The sequence below is a fragment of the Vidua chalybeata genome, chromosome 12, assembly GCF_026979565.1.
Source record: "Vidua chalybeata isolate OUT-0048 chromosome 12, bVidCha1 merged haplotype, whole genome shotgun sequence".
Lineage (NCBI taxonomy): Eukaryota > Metazoa > Chordata > Aves > Passeriformes > Viduidae > Vidua > Vidua chalybeata.
Window position 1 is genome coordinate 11,512,030 of NC_071541.1, and position 18,469 is coordinate 11,530,498.

Here is an 18,469-nt window from a genome sequence, read left to right on the forward strand (position 1 = left end):
GTTGTGTGGCGGCTGCAAGGAGTTCTTACTGCAGAGCAAGGCCTACACAAAAATACATAACCAGGAAACGAACTTTAAGTGCTTATTTATGTATTTGTCTGTTGAAATCTCTTACACCAGCGCTACGCTTTGCGGTAGCTAAAACACGCGTTCCTCGACACAGCCGGACACAGGAGCCGGCCCCATCCCACATCAAGATGGCGGGAGGCGCAGGACTACAACTCCCGGCAAGCCGCGCAGACCCGTGCCTAGCATCCGCGCCATTGTTCTCTCTGGCCGCAGAGCACGATGGGAGTTGTAGGCGGAGGGCGGAGTTGCCACGGCCCCGCGCATGCGCGGCGGCGGCGGCGGACGCGGCGCGTGGCAGGAAGCGGAAGGGGGCGGCCGCGCTCGGAGCCTGACGTGTCCCTCCCGCCGCGGCCGCCGCTCGCTGCTGCTCGGCCGGCGCCGCCATGGGCAGTGAGTACCGGGGACCCCCCGCTCCCGCGCCTCCCCTTGGGCTCTTGCTTCTCCCCGCTGGCCGGGAAAGCGGCGTTCCCGGGGGTGGCAGCTCATCCCGGGGAAGGAACCGGCGCCGTGTGCCCCGTGCCGGGCGCTCCGCCCGGCCCCGCCAGGCTGAGCGTGCCGGGCGCGGTGCCGGGGTGGGGGGCCCGAGGTCCCCTCGGCACGAGCCGTGCAGGGGCAGACCGTGTGTGCATCCCGGAGCGATCCGATCCGTGTGCATCTGCGGGATCCCGCAGCGCGAGGAAAAGCTGCTTGGGAAGCGCCTGAGTCGATTGCTGTGTTACTGTAGATGTTGGAGAGACCCTTGAATTGAATTAAAATGAATATCGTGGCCCAGTGTCGCTTTTCAGACATAATCGGTTGAAATTAAGAAAATACCTTTTGTGGGCTGGTCTTAAGTTGCCGCTGAAATTGCAGCCTTCCGTGAAAAGATGGAAAGGCACCAGTAGTTTCGGTTCTGCACTGTTGTACTCTTCTTAGCTCAAATCAGTCCAAAATAAGGGTGCAACCTTAGATTTGTCTTAGCAGATTTAGAATTAACTCTTCAAATTCAGAGCTCTCTGCTTCTTGGAGAACTTGTGACTTTGCAGAACCCCTCTTCATTTAATGCTTATTTCAAGACAGACTTCTGACCTAAGGATGTGTCTTTTTGTCTAGGAGGGGATCATGGCATGAGATGTCTGTAGACTAACTTGAATTGAGGCTTCTTATTTCATGGGTAGGAACTGTTAAGCTGTGTGGCCCAAATGTGTGTAGGAATTCTTAAACTGTATGGCTCAAAAGTAATACATATATAATACTCAAGGCACTTTTTTCCCTCTAATATTTGGCTGAGGAGAAACTACCATGAAGTAAAAGTTCAAGGGTGTTGATAAACTCATGTAAAGCAATGACAAAGGCTTTTTGGTGCTGTCAACCTACTCAATGAAATGGGAAAATGCTTGACTTTCTTTAATTCTGTTCCCAGTCCATACTGTACTTAAAACATGTTAGCTGAATCTCTGTGTAATTAGAGCAGATAAGAATTTAATAATACAAAACACGCCCCCTGCCCCAAACTAACCAACCAAAATTTCCCCAGAATTGGGACTTTTATTATATAGAGTACATGTGCAAATTCAATTCAGCATGAGCTTTTTTTAGTGTTTGTTGTAGCTGTGTGTTCACTTTGTCTTTTAACTTATTTCTGTACAGTAAAATTTCTTGAAGTGATCAAGCCCTTCTGTGTCATCTTGCCTGAAATTCAAAAGCCAGAACGGAAGGTAGGTTAAAAAATTTTCTTCCTAGGTTTCTATTTGTGTGCTATAAAATGTTTGGAGTCTGCATTTGTGGGATTTGGGGTTTCTTCCCTAATGGGAGAATGGCAGTTTTAGGTACAGTTGTTTTTAGTGGAGTGCATGTGTGGTGCATCTCGTGTGGATGTGGCTGTACAAGAATAAATGCAGTTGGGCAGATTTGTTTATGTCACAGCAGTGCATGGTGAGATGTTGAAGGCAGTACAGATTGAAGTGTAAACTAGAGTAAGTTAAAGCAACAACCTGAAAATCTTTGCTTCATAAGCTCTAATCTAAGATTATTTGCTGAGATAAGCTGCTCCCTATTACTGTTTTTTTCTCATCATAAGCTCTTACTCATGAACATGTAAGACTCATTTCTGTGGAAGTGCTAGATTTACCTTGCATTGACATAAGCTTGTTTATTTGGATTAAATTTTGAATAAAGCCTTGTAGCTTTCCTTGGTCTTATATGGCATGAAAGGGATGAACAGTATGTTGTTTTCTTTAGGGTGTTCTGTACTTTGTCCCTCCACAAGAAAACCAAATGTGCTACTATGAAAGTTTGCTTGATGGCCTAGGTTTTATTATCTTGACACCTTTATAATCTGTTGTTGGTTTTTGGTTTTGTGTTTTTTCCCTTTAGATTCAGTTTAAGGAAAAGGTACTATGGACAGCTATCACACTCTTCATCTTCTTAGTATGCTGCCAGGTATGTTTCCTTCCCTTTTTAAGGAAGAGCTGAAATGTTTAAAGCATGCTGTGAAGTCTCTAATTTAATCTCTTGGTTGGAAATGCAGATTCCCTTGTTTGGCATTATGTCATCAGACTCTGCAGATCCTTTCTACTGGATGAGAGTGATTTTGGCATCAAATAGAGGTATGGCCAGACTTTCAGGGGGGCATTTTTTTCAGCTTGACTCAAAATGGTTTTGGACTTGCATTCTGCTCCATTGTAATGGATATAAAAACTGAAGTGGAGAGTGAAAAGTAATTTTTCTGTATTATTTAAAGTCATAAATCAGTGTGGCACTGGGAAAGGCACAACTTTCTGAACAAAATGAGTTTGTGGTTGACTGTTTGCAATCTATTATATGTACAAAAATTGGGCTTTTTTTTTTTGCTGCTGTTGCAATCTTCAAGATTTGTGATTTGTGTTTCAAAATCATTTGTGTTCCTTGAGTGCTGTGGTTTCCTGGATGACTTCTTTGAGTCTGTCACACAGAAGATTGAAATGCATAGTAGTTTATATAAATTTCAGTTTCTTGTAGAGGCTTTCTAATGCAGGTATGAAGGTTAAAATTCATGATAGTTTATATAAATTTCTGTTTCTTGGAAGGCTTTCTAATGCAGCTATGAATTAAGAATAGTGACAGTTTCCTGAATGCTCTTTTCAAGCTATCAGTTTATATCATACTTTGTTTTATGTAGAGTAAATCTATTCTTAACAGCAAAAGTCTTTTTCAGTGAATACAGTATTTTTGAAGTACTGAGGAGTACTATGTATCAAACTGACTTCTAACAAACTTTTGTTATCACTGACAATTTTTACATTTATGGAGATTTGGAGTTTTAGATCGTCTCCATTGTGAGGTAAAGTTTGATAAAAACTAACTTTGAACTTCACTGTTCTTCCTGTGTCTGGCAGGAACATTGATGGAGCTGGGCATTTCACCCATTGTCACCTCAGGGCTCATCATGCAACTCTTGGCAGGTGCTAAAATAATTGAGGTTGGTGACACTCCAAAGGACAGAGCTCTCTTCAATGGAGCCCAGAAATGTGAGTAACAGCTCATGTTGAGCACTGGTGGTTTAGAGTATCTCACCCTGACAGTGGAAAGTGTGAATTTACCATGGGAGGAGTGGTGCAGTTGGGCTTGTGGGTTTGTGTTGTGCTGTGTGTCATGTTCTGCTGCAGATACCTGCATTTCTTCAGTCTCTCACTGCCACCTCTCTGCCTTGTTGGCTGTTAAGCTTCAGAAAGGTTTGAAAAGTAAAAGTGTCAGTGCCATTGGCATTGCTGCTGTAATCTCCCCAGATAAGTGAAGCAATGTAGAGGCTGTGGAGACTCAACTATTGAACTGTGATGGTCAGTGTTGATCTGAGTGTTTTGTGGTGATTAAAATGTTGGTTGTAGCTGTTTATACCTTGCAGCTCCAGGCATGGGTCTTCCTCATCAGTAAGGAGTCTCTGTGGTCAGTTGATAATTACTTCCAGAAAAAAATGGGTGTTTTGTAGCTATTTAATGCTATACTATTTACTGATATGTGTACTGGAAAAAATCATTAATTGCTACAGTAATATCTTAACACCCTCAGAGTTTTCAGTATCTAAAGCAGCCTTTGGTAACCAAACCCACTTGCTTCTAAGTACATTTGTTTTTGTGTATTTCTATTTTCAGTGCCAGATTTCAGACAACAAAGTTAACTTGCTCTTGAATTTAAGCATCCTGTGACTTATGTATTCCTTCCCAAATGTTGTGCTTTAACCCCATCTGGCAACTAAGTATCACATGAGATACTTGCTCGCTCTCCTGTGGGAAGGGGAGGAGAATCAGGAAAAAAAATCGTGGGTTGAGATAAGAAAAGGTCCATAACTGATACAAAGTATAATTAATAACAATAACAACAACTGTAACAAAAAGGAGAGAGAGAAGTAAAACCTCAGAGAAACAAGTGATGCACAATGCAATGCTCACCACGTGCTGAGGGATGCCCAGCCAGTTCCTGAGCAGAGATGAGCCGCTCCTGGCCAATCCCCCTCAGCTGGTGTGCTGAGCCTGACATTCCAGGGTCTGGAATATCCCTGTGGCCACTTAGGGTCAGCTGTCCTGATCATGCTCCCTCCCAGCTTCTTGTGCACCTGCTGGCTGCAGAGCAGGGGACACTGAGAAGTCCTTGACTTGGGGTAAGCACTGCTGAGCAACAACTAACACAACAGCACATCAGCCTGTTATCAGCATTATTCTCATGGAAAATCCAAACCACAGCACTCTACCAGCTACTACAAAGAAAATTAACTCTATCTCAGCTGAAACCAAGATTCTCTACAAAAAAGTGATTTCTGTTTCTCTAATTGCCCACTGACATAAGTATCCAGGTCAAATACATACTTTTTCTCTTTGTTCTGTAGTGTTTGGAATGATCATTACCATTGGACAGTCTATTGTGTATGTAATGACTGGAATGTACGGAGACCCATCTGAGATGGGTGCTGGTATCTGCTTGCTTATCACAATCCAGGTAATTTCTAGTCTTCTCTACTTACTCTTCTCCTGAAAGGGTCAAAAAATCAGCCTTATGGACAGGCTGTCCCACATGCAGAGCAAGAAGCCCCAAGTGTACTTGCTTCTTCACATGTAGTCTAATCTTTTAATACACATTATTTTTCTAACAAAATGAAAAAGACATGGAACTAATACTGTATTTCTTTTTTTACTGTAGCTTTTTGTTGCTGGTTTGATAGTTCTGCTCTTGGATGAGCTGCTCCAGAAAGGATATGGTCTTGGTTCTGGCATCTCTCTCTTCATTGCTACCAATATCTGTGAGACCATTGTGTGGAAAGCATTCAGCCCCACCACAGTGAACACTGGGCGAGGTAATACAGCACAATCTATTTTCTTTACCAATTGTTTGTACAAAAAGGCAACAACTTTTTTTTTTTTTTCTTTTTTTACTGTGAACTTAATGCCAAATGCTGTTACTACCATCTTGGCTGTGTAATGATTCTTGCTAATGCAGCAGATGCTGCTGTGCAAAGTGCAAGCACAAGACATTTTTTCATAATTTGTAGTATCTCACAAGATATTTACTGAACTTGAGTTTCTTACAGTGCCTTCATTATAAGTCAGCAGTAGTAGACTGCCATTGTATTATGGTTGCTGTCCAACTTACTGACCAAATATTAGCTGTTTCTTTCTGCTTCTTGCTTTTTTTACACTTTTCCTTAAAGACCTTATTCTCCAAACTCCACTGGAGATGATCCTGTTTGCTGCTGTATAGTAGACAACAGAAGTGAGTTTATGCCATTTGCTGTAATCCAAACAATAACTTGTGTCTTACCACAAGTGACACTAGAAAGCCTGATGCTTCTTTTTTTTTCAGGATGAGGAAAGAAAAAACTTGGTGCTTGTCAATGTTTCTAGAGACCAATAGAGTTATCCTGTGCTGGGTTATGATTTAGTTTCTAGGCCACTACAAAGGGATTAAAAAAAAAATCTTGGAAATAACATAACTGATATGAAGGGTGACAGTACAAAAGTCTGAGAACATGCTCAAGGTGCAAAAGACTCAGCAATCCCATTCTGAATCCTGTAGTTCAGAAGTATGCTTAATGGGACAAAACACTGAAACTTGGAGATAATCACAGCTCACCTAACTTTTTCTTTTCCAAGGCATGGAATTTGAGGGAGCCATCATTGCTCTGTTCCATCTTCTGGCTACTCGCACAGACAAAGTCCGAGCTCTTCGTGAGGCTTTTTACCGCCAGAATCTTCCCAACCTCATGAATCTGATCGCCACCATCTTTGTCTTTGCAATTGTCATTTACTTCCAGGTCAGTTGGAATAATGAGGGTTGTAAAACTGCATGGAAGTAGGTCTGAAATTTGTTTCCTTCTACAAGAAATTATATATTCACAAGGCTCATTTTTGTACCTTATCATCTGGATCTTCATTATACACTGCCTTCTCTTAATCAGTTTCCATACTTACTGTAGTCACACAGAAGACTTGAGACTTAGTTTGGTCTCTGAAAAAAGAAACAAAACAAACCAAATAAAAATACCTCAGGCGCATGTGTGCATGTGATATTGTCTAACCCAAATGCTATTGCTTTTTACTGAGAAACACTTTGAAGTTTTTAGGCCTGTGTGTCTCTTACTGTTTGTCAGTGAAGAATATAGGAAGCTTTAATGTTTCTTTTCCTGGATGCTTTGTTCAGTCTTCTTGAAACTTCAGATTTCTTCTGATGTCTGAATCTTTCATACCTTCTTGTGTGTGACAACCATGACAACCATGCAGGCTTGCAGACCCTTTGCAGAAGGGTTCTGAAGGAGAGGAGAGCCCTCTGGGCAGAGTATTTGTACTTGCACAAAACGATTGCAGGTTTCTTCTGCTGCTGTCAAGGCCTTGCACTTGCAGTTTATGATCTCTGCTGTGGGTTCACATCCAGATGTAATGGGGGACTTTCTTTTGAAAACTTTTCAGGGCTTCAGAGTGGATCTTCCTATCAAATCTGCTCGCTACCGGGGCCAGTACAACACGTACCCTATCAAGCTGTTCTATACTTCCAACATTCCCATTATTCTCCAGTCTGCCCTGGTGTCAAACTTGTACGTCATCTCCCAGATGCTTTCTGCCCGCTTCAGTGGCAACTTGCTGGTCAGCCTGCTGGGCACCTGGTCTGTGAGTATTCCTTCTCATCTTGCATACATCTTTACAGGGGCACCATTGAAATGTGTGGTTGAAGAGATGTATTAAGACACACTTTGATAGGTGGCCATGCACACTGAAACTCCTAAATTAGTAATTTGTTTGAATTAATGGTAACATAGGAGGCTTACTGTGATGAATGTAAATTTGTGTGCTGCTGCAGTAGTAATGATGCAAAGTGACACAAAGGTGATACAAACTTTTGTAAGACTTTGCTTAATGGCTAAGAAATGGTGAGAAGATTGGTGACTGCTTGCTTTCTTCTTTCAGGACACATCATCTGGAGGCCCTGCTCGTGCTTATCCAGTTGGTGGACTCTGTTATTACCTGTCACCTCCAGAGTCCTTTTCTTCAGTTTTGGAAGACCCTGTACATGCAGTTGTTTATATTGTATTTATGTTGGGCTCCTGTGCTTTCTTCTCTAAGACATGGATTGAAGTCTCTGGCTCCTCTGCCAAAGATGTAAGTTTAAAATGACAACTTATGTAAGCTTACATGATGAAAACAGATGGGCAGTTGTAAGAATAAGACTGACTTTCTTCTGAAAAGATGTTCTGCTGGTAATCTTGTTGGGAATATTCATTGTTTGTGTAAACAGGGACTGTATCTTTTTTTAATTGAGAAAGATTAAGACAGGATGGGGGTCATTTTTTCCTATTTTCTTTACTGCTTTTTCAAAACAGCATCAAAACTTAAATTGCTTTAATTGGAATTAGGAAATTTAGAACATAGAAATATGTGATCAGTGTGAGAGCAGGAAAGGTAACAGGAGAGGTAGAAACTCTTTCAGTGCCACATGACAGGTGCACTGTGTGCAAGGCAGTTGCCACTTAAAACCTTGCAGATAAAGCTCAGACAGCCATTCCTGACACAGAGAGTTCTGAGCTTCCTTTGTGGGAAAATTAACTGGAGGTTGTTACTTTTAACTTGAGAACACTGACAATGGAGAATATAGTGCAGTGCATTGATGTACCTGAGGCTAGCTTCTCAAAATTTCCATTTGCTACAGGATATTTAACATTCAGGAACTATATAATCCTGAAATTGGAGTTGGAAAACAAAATGGAAAATAGCTGTCATTGTGGTATGTTTGTATTGTGTGGTTCTGGGTAGGAGGTGAAGTTTGGCAGCCATATGGAATGGTTTCATCCATTCTTTAACAAATAAGTAATTGCACAGTTGCTGTAACAGTGTGAGCACTCTCTTGTTTTGCACTTGCATCTTGCTGCTTCTCAGGCATGCAGGGAGGCACTCACAGCCATGTACAGTCAAGTTTTTATTTCAGAGTAAAGCAATTCAGTTTCAGAGTAGACAGTTTTTAACACTTTAATCTTTTTTCCTGGTATGAAGTAAAATAATTTTAGGTTCATGCAAAAAAGGTCAGAAATAAAAGTTGATAAATCATTACTTAAGTTTTCACTGTGTAGTGGAAAACTGGAAGCCTACTCATCTAAAAGTGTGTTTTCTCAGTGCATGGAATCAGTGATGAGCACCTTCATGTTCCCCTGCTAGAGTTTGTTACCCACAGTTGTTAGGAAAGTGTTTGCAGGGCTCTGCTGTAACCGTGTGCATCTGCAGAAATCTAGTTTTAGAATAATTTTCCAAGAAGGGATTCTAAGTCTGGTTCCTAGTGTAGCTCCACAAATAAATAGTTGACTCAACTGAATGCAGGAAACTGAAACACTTCAAGGAATGGTTTTGCACCATCTGTGAAACCTTCGTGAGGGGAAGGGTAGGTGGCAAAACATGGATTGACTTATGTGTATGAGAGCCTACCAGTATCCAAATTGTCCTTTTCTCACTAGGACTAGAATTATCCAGAAAGCTTTGTATAACTGACAGGTAGAAAAGTGCCTGTGACTGTAATATATCTGCAGTTAAAATACTGGATATTTTGAACGCAGATGAATAATCTAAAACACAATCCAGAACACAAAACAATACAAAAAACGCCCGACCCCGCCACCATTTATTTCTGTTTTCTCACAGTACTACATTCCATGGCCTTGGGAAATCACAGTAAATTTACTTGCTCCATTCCTTGATTCAATACAGGTTGCCAAGCAATTGAAAGAACAGCAGATGGTAATGCGAGGCCACAGAGAAACTTCAATGGTACATGAACTCAACAGGTGAGCTACATATTCACTGGCTGTGCATGCACAGTGTTGTGGGCAAACAAATGGCAAAGTTTGCTTTGACTTCTATTTTCTAGATCCTAGAACACAGATGTTATTTCAGCTTTGATGTCACATGCATGAGACATGGAACATTATTTCATTAATGGAAGATGTGTACAGTACAGCTTATTTTTGCCTCGCATTTAAAGATTTTGTCTCAAATTGTGGACCTTTTATTTCCCTGTTTTATTTTTTCATTTATATGCTCTTCTCAGGGTAGCTAATAATGAGCATTTTAGTGTACTTTACTACTTCAAGCTGACCCAGAAATATTTTCTTACTGTAATTTTTCATGTGTCACTAGTCTTGAAGACTTTTCATGCAGACCTTGCTTCTAAAACAAGTAGTTACTTAAATCACCTAGGTGCAGAGGTGGGCAGGGGTTGATGTCTTTAGGTTTTCAGATTTCAGGGTAGGACCTGTGTACCCTTTGTGTTATGATAATGTTATTGCAACTTTGGATTTCAGTCATCTACAGACAATTTGAAGAGCCAATAGCTATAAGTTTAATTGTGCACAATTGCATGGTGGACTGTAATACCTTCTCCTCTTAGTGTAGCATTTTTTTCTTCTCCAGTCAGGTTGAGCATTTTATATTCTTATCCAGATTGCAGCCCCACAAGGGAAGAGAGTATTCTGCCATTGACCTTTTTGTTACTATCTAAGCAAACTCTAATGGCCCCTTTGTCATTTCATGTTTTACAGGTACATCCCTACAGCTGCTGCCTTTGGTGGGCTCTGTATCGGCGCCCTCTCTGTGCTGGCAGACTTCCTTGGGGCAATTGGCTCTGGAACTGGAATTCTGCTCGCTGTCACCATCATTTATCAGTACTTTGAAATTTTTGTAAAGGAACAGAGTGAAGTTGGCAGTATGGGAGCTCTTCTTTTCTAAACCTAGTTTCTCATGGACCCAGGAAAGAGAGGAGGGACATTCTCAAAGTGTAGCCAGTCAGGGGAAAAGAGGTATCATAAACTTGATAGTGTCATTCTATAGAAACACATATTTTAATAATGTTTCCAAAGCACATTCCCTTGTGTTCAAACTTTTCTAGCATACTGTTTGCATTTTATAAATTGATGAGGAAGATGTGCAAAGAAATTTTTTAAGAAAATTGTTTTTTAATTATGTATTAGGAGAGTCAGCTCTCTAACTTGGATTTAGTTCAATGACTCCTGAAAATTTTTTGAGCCCCTTTCACATTTAGTAACCTGAAGCCTTTACAGGCTTTAATTAATGTTTGTTGAATGAAAATTTGGAAGGGATTTTTTTCCATTTAACTTGTTTTTGCAGCTCCTTTGCAGTAATGGTGAAAAAAGCCTCTCCATCTGATGCTCAAGTTCCATAATTATGGTTGTAAGCACAAATGGTGTTTCATGTGTTAGGGGTTTTTTTTCAGTATGGCAGATTTGAAAGGCAGTTGTTTCTTTTTACTACGATATAATATCTATAATTCCAAATGTTTTGTCTTGTAATTACTACACTAGACTTTGTCAGCTGTTGAGTATTGGCTTGAGACTGTTTTCAAGTGTCTGTGTAAGAAAGGAATGTGTCCTTTCCCACCACCTCTCCTCCACAAGCAGAAAACTCAGGTAAATCTAGATTCTGCCCGAACCTGTGCCTAAGAGTTGCTACTTTGAAACTTGGTTAAACCGACTTTGTAAAGCCTTCTAATTAGTCTTCATTGCCATAAGTGGCTGTGCTTCTAGTTCTGATGTCAGCTGAAAGGAATGAGTGTTATGGCTGCTTAGATGCAAATCTGCTTGTGCTCTTTGCTAGAGTGAAGTTTCTCTCCTTGATAATGAATTCTGGTCTCGTAGCAGTCAGGATGTTATCTGATTACTCATATCTAGTGAATTTTGAGTCTCAATTACCACAAAAGAGTGGAAAGAGTGGATGCTACTTGTCTGTTTTTGTAGATCTAGATACGAGACCCTTGTCAGATAACTCCACTAAGGGGCTTATGTAGAAGGCTTTTCCATCCTATAATCTCAAGGATTTGAGTGTTACATAGGAAAATACTCTTTCAGAATGTATTGGGATTCCTTTTTTGAAGATCACACCTTCAAAATGGAGAGTTTACAGTTAAGGCTGTAATGGACCAGAATAAAACTTAATTTTCCATTTAATTTAGGTTGTCAGTACTAATCAGGTGCCTAGGACCAAATGCAAATATTTGTGTGAATCTTGTAAATACACTTTTCCTCAATCAGTATTGGACAACATGGAAACCAGAAAGAGGAGTTGTGGCTGCTGGAACTTTTCTTTACACTGCATCAACATGCCTTCTGTGCATTTTTGCATGTTGGGCAGACAGTCTGGGAGTCACTGTTCCTGCTGGAGTGGTGGGACTCTGTTACACACCCAAGGAGCACAGATGACTTCCGGAGACCCTTGTTAATACCCTGAGCTCAGATACCATGGGAAATCTGCAGATGTGGATTGAGATGCACCTATCAATGAAAGTCAAATGCCTGGGATGAGGATCACAATTGGAAAAGGAATAAAAGAACTGGGATGAAGTATCCATGAAATGAGCACTGTCAGCCATTCACTATGATGTCACACTATGTTCAATAATTTTTCTGGTTTTTATGAAGTACTAATGCACCACAGCACAGCTGTGATGTAAATGGGGACAGTTAAAAAGTGGCATTAAAAGGAGAGGGAAAAGGTTCTGATACAATTCTGCTTTGGGGATTTTGTTTTTCCAGGAAGCCCAATACAAACTTTATTTTCATATAAAAGACTCCACTTCTGTGCATGCTGCTCTGGCTGGGCTGGAGCTGTACTTGTATTTTTGGTCATATCTGTTTGAACTGATTGCAGTTTAGACCATTTGCTCTTTGGTATCTAAGCAGCACTTGTTCTGTGCATCTGTATTTTTGTGGTCTAGTGGTGAATCTTTGTTATCAAACAGCTGTGTCCTCAAAGCAGAACCTCCTAGCCATAAAATGGATGTTCACAAAAAGAAATAATGCCTATAAAATCTGCTTTATAATGAAATAAAGTACATCTTTGGAGCTAGTGCTTGGGCTTTTGGTGCTTGGATACTGTTACAATTGTAACACTTGCAGAATAAGGTTACCCACCTATGAGACTGAGAAAGTGGTACCCTCAAAACACCTGATCAGAATGTCAGTGTGAAATAAAGACAATTTGTATTTGCTCCAAGGTCTCTCAGTAGTGGGTTGCCAAAATAATGATCTTGGGCTTTTCTTTTTTGAGTTGCAATTCTAAAGGTGCTGCACAAGTAAATAGAGGGTGAGTGGGGTAATGATGCATCACTTTAACAAAAACTGTTTCCATTAGAGATACAGTGCCAGTCTTCTTGTAGTGTGATAATTGGGACAACAAAACTCAAAGCTGATTATACTCCCAATGTTGTTTTGCCCTTTGAGCTTTTAAACTTAGAGTAAGGAAAAATTTTGCCTTCCTCCTGAACAGAAATACCCCAGTTCTTGAAAGCAAATTTACTTAAAATACTGTTACTGGATGCAGGAAGTTCAGCCATGATTTTGGTCATGTTTGAAGTCACTCTAAGCATCAGCCTGGTTTCTCCTTTGCTGTTTTATTTTTCATCAGGAAACTTGCATTGATGACTGTGGTTTCCATGGGAATGTTATGTCATCACACATATAATCACAGAAATAATTGAGGTCATTGTAGATATGATGAGTTATGTGCAAGAGCTGAATGAGAACTGACACCAGGGCAACATCTGACCTCTTTCTCCTGGAGTTGTTTTGTGCAAAATTCTTGACATGTCCTTTTCTTCTGCACTACAGGTTTCAGGTAAAAGCTTCTTTAGCATTTAAGTGCTGGATATTTAATTTTTGTCCCTTTTGTCATTATTCATGAAGCTTTAAAAATCGTCTGATTTATTCTAGTTCACTTATTCCTAGGGCCTATTTCCATGTAATTTTGAGACTGCAAACAAATGGACTTTTTTTTTTTTTTAATTTCTCAAACATTCTGTTGTTAGGTTTTTATATTTAAAAATAAATTAATTCCTTTTGGCTGCAACTGTAAAGGTTGTTGCTTTAGTTTAAATGTTTCATGACTCTGCTCCCTTGATTTTTTTCTGGGGATAACTCTGTCCCATACAGAGTCCCATACATAATGTCCCATACATAAACAGACTGATTTGTGGAATTTGTGATTTAGGTTTTCTAGCCAGCTTTTGGAAAAGGAGGAAGCCGAGTGGCCCAGTAACTGCTTTTCCTAACTGGCCTCTCTTGCAAGCTTTAGGTGGCCCTCAGTTTCTCCACTGCTGCGGGAGGCTCCGGGTTCCTGGGAGCTGTTTGCTCACGGATGTGCTGTGGCACTGCCGGGTCCTGGACCAGCCGCCGTGCCTGGATCCCAGACCTGCTCCCGAGGTGTGGCCGGTGCTGACTGCGCACTCCAGCCCTTCCCGCAGCCCGGCTGCCTCCCTGCGGGTCCGTGCAGGCTGTTTCCGCCAGTGGAGAAGGGACAGGACAGGGACAGTGTCCCTCTGGGCAGGGAGGGCCACTGGTGCCATCTCTGCTGTACCCTGTGTGCGCCTTGCCTGTCCTTCACCTTCTTTCCCCGCCGCTCCTCTGCCAGGTCTCTGCCATGACCCCCCGGCCTTGGGCGGCCTCCTGCCCCTAAAGCAGGCGCGGGTGCTGGGACAGCGCCGGCGGCTCCGGGGGCTGCGGCTCCGGGACGGCTCCTCGGGCCCGGAACGGCTCCTCGGGCCCGGAACGGCTCTTCAGCCCCAGAACGGCTCCTCGGGCCCAGAACGGCTCTTCAGCCCCAGAACGGCTCCTCGGGCCCAGAACGGCTCTTCAGCCCCAGAACGGCTCCTCGGGCCCAGAACGGCTCTTCAGCCCCAGAACGGCTCCTCGGGCCCAGAACGGCTCTTCAGCCCCAGAACGGCTCCTCGGGCCCGGAACGGCTCCTCGGGCCCGGAACGGCTCCTCCGCTCCGCCGAGCCTCCCGAAGCTCCGAGCCCGGCCCGGAGCCTCCGCCCGCCGGGTGGCAATGTTACCCTGCGAGTCAAGCACGGCAACCGGGATCAGGGAAAGGCGGATCAAACCTGTCCCAAATGTGTCCTTTCTTTTCCTGTGCTATTATGCCGGTGGGCGTCGTACAATGTAAAAAGTTCGGAGCAGAGTTTGCCGATATTTATTTGTGCTTCCTGGAGCTGCCGCCAGGATTGAGGTTGTTTTAAGATGAAACGCTGAAAATAATATTTTAGAGCGTTTATAATGTTTATAATATTTTCCAATATATTTTAAGCACGTTGGGTGCCAAGGGGCAGGTATCTTCTTCTGCCACTTAAGCTTAGACTGAGACAGTCTATGGGATTGGAAAGAAGAAAAGAAGCATTTAAAACCAAAATCAATATTCTAAGCTGGGGACCTAATTAGCCAGCTAGACTTTAAGCTGCTGGTTTATAATATGCTCCTGGATGGATCTGCTAAAATTGAAACTCTTCTGTGGGCCAGGTTCTAGCAATCCTCTGGCCATTGCCAGTCTGATTCCAGCCAAGCTGGCAGCGTTTGGCAGAAAGGAAATACCCTGAAAATTGGCACCTCCTTTGGCAGCTGTATCACAGGGGCTGGAGACTGAACCAGCACAGACATGATACACTTTGTCATCACAGAGGGGGCTGTCAAGGTCAGAGATGGGTTGCTGCTCTGAGATATTTTTCGCTAAAGAACAAGAAGACCAGGCCAATATCTCAGAAACAGGAATACTTGGAAGCTTAAAACAGAAGGAACAACTAGAACAGCAAGGATACATATTTTTAAGAAACTGTTTCAGGTATTTTTATATTGCTTTGAAGAAAATCAGGATACATGGTAGATATATAAAATCCCAGATTCCCCTTCTTAGATATTAAGGCTAAAGTGGATGGTTCCGAAAATGGTGTGAGCACTGCTGGGGAATATTAGCTATCTGAAATCTCAGGCGAGTATTATCCACTTTAATCTTCAGCGTGTCTGAAGCTCTCTGATGTTCTTACAGGTCTAATGTGTCTCTTCTTTATACCTGTGATGTGAAGATTTATGAAAGAAAAAGGCAGCTCCAAACATATAGGAACAGGGTACAGTGAGCATAACATTCTGCCTGATTAACTTCGCTATATTAGTGTGATTTTTATTTTTTGTTTAAATAGCTTTATCTTTTGGCAGTGCAAGAACATGAAATTGTTGTTGCTGCTGGATTCCTTAGGGCTGCAGAACTGTGCCTAATGCAGGTAGAGCAAGGGCTCCCTGTGACCACAAATGTGGTCACTTACTCAAGGATTTGGGATTACAGAGTTCAGCTGCAGGAAGTAACTGGAGGGTGTGTGGTGAGAGGCCATGAAGGAATTGTGGGAAGAAGCAGTGCAGGAGCCAAGGGGCAGTGAGGAGAGGATATACTCTCTTGAAGCTGGGATGTGGTGGCATGATGTCCCTATACCTAAAATCAGCCTATCTGAAAATGTTCTTAAGCTCCAGGATTCTGAAGACTGCTGACAACAAATTAAGAGTGCCTTGTGTGGCTGTGAATGGTGATTAAAATGCAGAGGGGCAGCTGCCTGCTGGATCTCCCCTGCCAGACAAACCCAGCATACCTGTGTGCTATAGAAATCAATGATTTGTTTAACCTTGGTGTCCCAGACTGACCTCATGTTTCCTTAGCACTGTCCAAAGTTTTCTTTGTGTTCTGCAGATGTAGAAACTTGTAAGACACGAAAGTGTGTTTGTTAAAATAATTCCTTTTCTAAGCACTTTTATCTTGGATGTTTGAGGATAAAGCTTAAACTGTTGATTTTTAAGTTACTGGAATAGCATTTTTTTAACCTATCCCCCTTGCTTTGAGTGACTCTTGAAAGGAGGAGAGATTTCTTGGGGGGGACATGTTAATTTCCTCAAGTAGGTAGAAAAGAGCTGTCTCTTATCTCAGTGCTTCCCATTTCTTAAGCAGTGCAGGCGGGTGGAAACAAGCCAACATTTGGGATAAGACTTATCTAATTTAGTGATGGAACACAGTAGCACAAGCCAGGGAGTCTGACACTACTTTCTGCAACTGAGGTACATCAAAGTCATTTTTATTTAGGTTTAAACACAGGTATCCACCTTTTTGTAAAGGATAGCTGGAAGCTCACAGGATCCATTAAACTGGAATGGTGACAAGGATATGGCATGTGAAAAGAGAAGGGTTCTAGTTGCAGAGCAAATAGACTAAAAGTGTTTCCATTTTTATGAAGTGGGTTATCAGTGGGTCATCTGTTATTTGTGTTGCAGGAGTTGTTTCTTTTGCATGTGAGCTCTCATTTTTGTGGGTGGTGGCTATAATTACATTATCATGGAGATTTTTGGTTCCAAAAATTGTGCACTCTGAAAAAAACCCTCCCACTTTTAAAAAGGAAAAAAAAAAAAAAAAAAAGAATCTGCAGAGCAGGATAGGACCTGTCCCCAGTCCTACAGTTGATCACTACAAGAGTCCTGGCTCAAACAATGTCTGCCACCTCTTTACTGGCCTCTTCCACCGATGTTGCCTCTTCTTAATGCACCAGAAGAAGTGTTAACTCTGTAGTGATTGAAGCACAGATCCAAACTGCATACATGTATGTATATAAAGTAGCTGTCTTTAAAACATAACTATCAACAGTTAATTAATGAAATAATACCCTTAATTCTGTCCTTAATCCCAAAATCAGTGTGTGAGCAGTGAGCTCATACCTGTAGGAGAATGGGGGTCAGAGAATTGAGTGGTCCATGGGCCATCATGGTCATGTTTTCCTTAGTTCATGCAGAATTGCTGATACATCACAGTCTTCGTATTATTTCACCCTTGCAGAATATTTCTACTTCTCCAGAGAGTGTTTCCTTTATGCATAATCCATTAAATGATGATCAGAGCTTTGAGTGCCTGCAATTCATCAAGTTTAACACTTTACTATAAGGAAAGACAAAACCATTTCTCTATGGTTTTGGTTGTTAAACATAATAGCTATAAAATTGACTCCATCTAGATCTTTTACCTAAGCAGTGGTGACGGATGGATGCTACTGGTGTTCTAGAAGGTGTTATTGGAGACATAATGAAGTTTCCTGCAGGCTGTTACATTGCTTCAGCTCAGGGAGCTCTGTATGAGCATAACGAAGCCTCACCCTCTAATCATCAGGAAAAAACATCTTTATTTAGCCCAGACTCCAGCCCACAACTTGAAAGACCTGAGCAAAATCCTCCATTTTATTTCTTTGTGTTCCACATGTGGATCTGTGCTGGGAGGTTCTTGAACAAAACAGGTATTTCTCATGTCAGAGCTTCAGTCCTTCTGTGGAAGTGACCCTTAGACGGTCCAAACCTTACATTTGCCATAAAAATGTGTTGCTGCAAATGCAAACACATTGGGGAGAACTCTGTTCCCCTGCCTGGAGCCCCCTCAGCAGGTACCTCTGTCATCTGAATAGATGCTGTTTTGTTCCATTACCAGGCAGAGCCGTTGCTGCAGCAATGAAGTGCAGCTTTGCCTTTCTCTTGTAAATCCTCTGGCAGGAGCACGATGTGGCTCTTGCCAAATACCTCTGTCAGGGGTAGGAAGAGCCAAGGGGTTTGAGGAGCAGGAGAATGCCCAGAGAGGTGGGCAGCAGAGGTCAGAGGTGGCTTTTCTTCCCTTGCATCAGAGCTTTGTGCACACATATCTGTCTGCTGGGAGGCACAAGAGCCTCGTACCATTGGCTGCCAAATCAGATGGGGCACAGGAGCTTTGTGACCTTATCCAACATGACCTTTCAAAGGGTGTGAGATGAGCTTCACACAATTTATTTTCATCTTACAACAACAGCAAAAGCACTTGACCATGTAAAACAATTTTGCTATATTTCTATCTAAAAGGCTTAGCAATTCCTGGATGTAATTTTTTTTTAATTTTCTCACTTGTTCCTGTGTGTGTGCTCCATTGGTGGTTAAATGCCATTGAATGAGTGCTTTCCAGCTGCCCTAGCACTGGTTGGGTGGGGTTGCCTGCTCTGATTCTGTGTGAGGGAAGGTGACTGGTTTTTCTGAAGACTGTTGATGATATGTGTGAATAGACCTGGCAAGATCCTGCCTTCTGGATTGGAC

The 18,469-nt window shown here is 42.1% G+C and overlaps 1 protein-coding gene across 1 annotated transcript; it reads left to right on the forward strand.

Moving 5' to 3' along the window:
• The first annotated feature begins 366 nt into the window (after positions 1-366).
• Positions 367-12,414, forward strand: SEC61A1 (SEC61 translocon subunit alpha 1). Its single transcript, XM_053953646.1, has 12 exons — positions 367-459; positions 1,699-1,766; positions 2,425-2,490; positions 2,579-2,657; positions 3,426-3,557; positions 4,910-5,019; positions 5,221-5,374; positions 6,171-6,331; positions 6,984-7,181; positions 7,479-7,670; positions 9,264-9,340; positions 10,094-12,414. Exons 1-12 carry the CDS (start codon positions 453-455, stop codon positions 10,278-10,280), a joined length of 1,431 nt encoding a protein of 476 aa, XP_053809621.1. The 5' UTR covers positions 367-452; the 3' UTR covers positions 10,281-12,414.
• Positions 12,415-18,469: the final 6,055 nt, after the last annotated feature.